The sequence below is a fragment of the Crocuta crocuta genome, unplaced genomic scaffold, assembly GCF_008692635.1.
Source record: "Crocuta crocuta isolate KB4526 unplaced genomic scaffold, BGI_CrCroc_1.0 scaffold2682, whole genome shotgun sequence".
Taxonomy (NCBI): Eukaryota; Metazoa; Chordata; class Mammalia; order Carnivora; family Hyaenidae; genus Crocuta; species Crocuta crocuta.
Window position 1 is genome coordinate 8,272 of NW_027530023.1, and position 1,602 is coordinate 9,873.

General features: G+C 47.2%; 1 protein-coding gene across 1 annotated transcript; it reads right to left on the reverse strand.

The window, feature by feature from the left end:
* Positions 1-275: 275 nt before the first annotated feature.
* LOC144232033 (leucine-rich repeat-containing protein 37A3-like) lies at positions 276-1,550 on the reverse strand (the record flags this gene model as incomplete). Its single annotated transcript, XM_077764717.1, has 1 exon — positions 276-1,550. A coding segment is annotated over one exon (1,275 nt), but the record flags the coding sequence as incomplete, so codon positions are not given.
* Between the last annotated feature and the right edge of the window lie 52 nt (positions 1,551-1,602).

Sequence of the window (1,602 nt, forward strand, 5' to 3'; positions counted from 1 at the left end):
AGGATGGAGCAAAAATGGGAGAGTAAAGGTTCAGGAATGAAATAATGGGGTTAAAAAGCTGGATGAAGAAGAATAAGGACAATTACAAGTAAAAGATTGGAGAACGGGGAATAGTAGTAAAAAGGAAAATGAAGATAAGGGATAGTTGACAAAGAAACAGTAAAAACAGAAAGGCAGTCAACATGGCTGGGGAGATAAGGAAGGCCCAAGAAGACCTCAAGGAAGAGACTGCCATGTCAAGCAGGAGGCAGAAAACAAATGAGTAAAGGCAATTCTTACAAGATGGAGAAGGTGCCGTTATAGGCGTCCGGCTCTGGCACAGGCACGCTGCGGAGCCTCTGCTGTAGGCTGAGACCAATACACGACAGTGTCTCATCTTTGCAGGTACGGCGCTCACATATTTTGAGGTCTCTGGTGGCATTCTGTTCTGGTTGCTCAGTTAAAGCTGTGTAGGCCTTTTTTGAGCTATATTTTACAAAATGCACCACTGAATGCTGAGTTGTTGGAGGAAACTCTGTCTCAAATGACTCTGATTGCCGACTTACAGTATTTTCCAAGTCCATAGGTGGAACTGTGACTTCAGTCAGGTTTGGATGTTGACGCTGAACCTGTTCTGGATGTCCAAGTGTCACTTCAAGGTCCTTTGGAGGACGAGTTGTAGTCTTCATGGTTGTAGAATGTTCAGCCTCTGTAGGTTCTGGAGTTATGGTAAGCCCCAAGCCCATAGGACGAAATGAGATGGTGGGTGATGCTGGATGCTGACCTTGATCCTTACTTGGAGTTGGAACGGTCACTTCCTGCTGGAATGGATACTGAACTACAACCTCCTTATGTGGCTCTGGAGGCTGAGTTGGGGTCTCTTGCATGGTTGGAGAAGGTGCAGTCTCTGTAGTGGATTCTGGAGTTATGGTAAGTCGTAACTCCTCATGATGAACTGTGACGGTGGGCAACGTTGGTTGCTGAGCTTGATCCTGACCTGGAGTTGGAACTGTCACTTCCTGCTGGATTGGATACTGAATTACAGCCTCCTTAGGTGACTCTGGAGGCTGATTTGGGGTCTCTTGCATGGTTGGAGAAGGTTCAGTCTCTGCAGTGGATTCTGGAGTTATGGTAAGCACCAAGTCCAAAGGTTTAACTGTGACTTTAGTTAAGGTTGGATGCTGAACCTGAACCTGCTCTGAATGTGGAAATGTCACCTCAGGGTCCTTTGGAGGAGCTGTAGTCTGCTGCAGAGCTATAGAATGTTTAATGCCCGTAGTAAGCTCCAAGACCAAAGGCTGAACTGTTACATTCAGTGACCACAGATGCTGAGCTTGATCCTGACCTAGTGTTGGAACTGCTGCCTTTTGATATACTGGAGGTTGAGCTACCAGTTCCTTAGGTGGCTCTGGAGGCTGATCTAGGGTCTCTTGCATGGCTGGAGAATGTTCAACCTCTGTAGTGGGTTCTGGAGTTATGGTAAGTTCCAAGTCCAAAGGTTGAACTGTTATATTGGGTGATGATGGATACTGAGCTTGATCCTGACCTGGTGTTGGANCTGGGCCTTCCTGCTGGACCGGAGATGGTTCTACCTTCTCAGGAGGCTCTGAAGGCTGAGCTGGG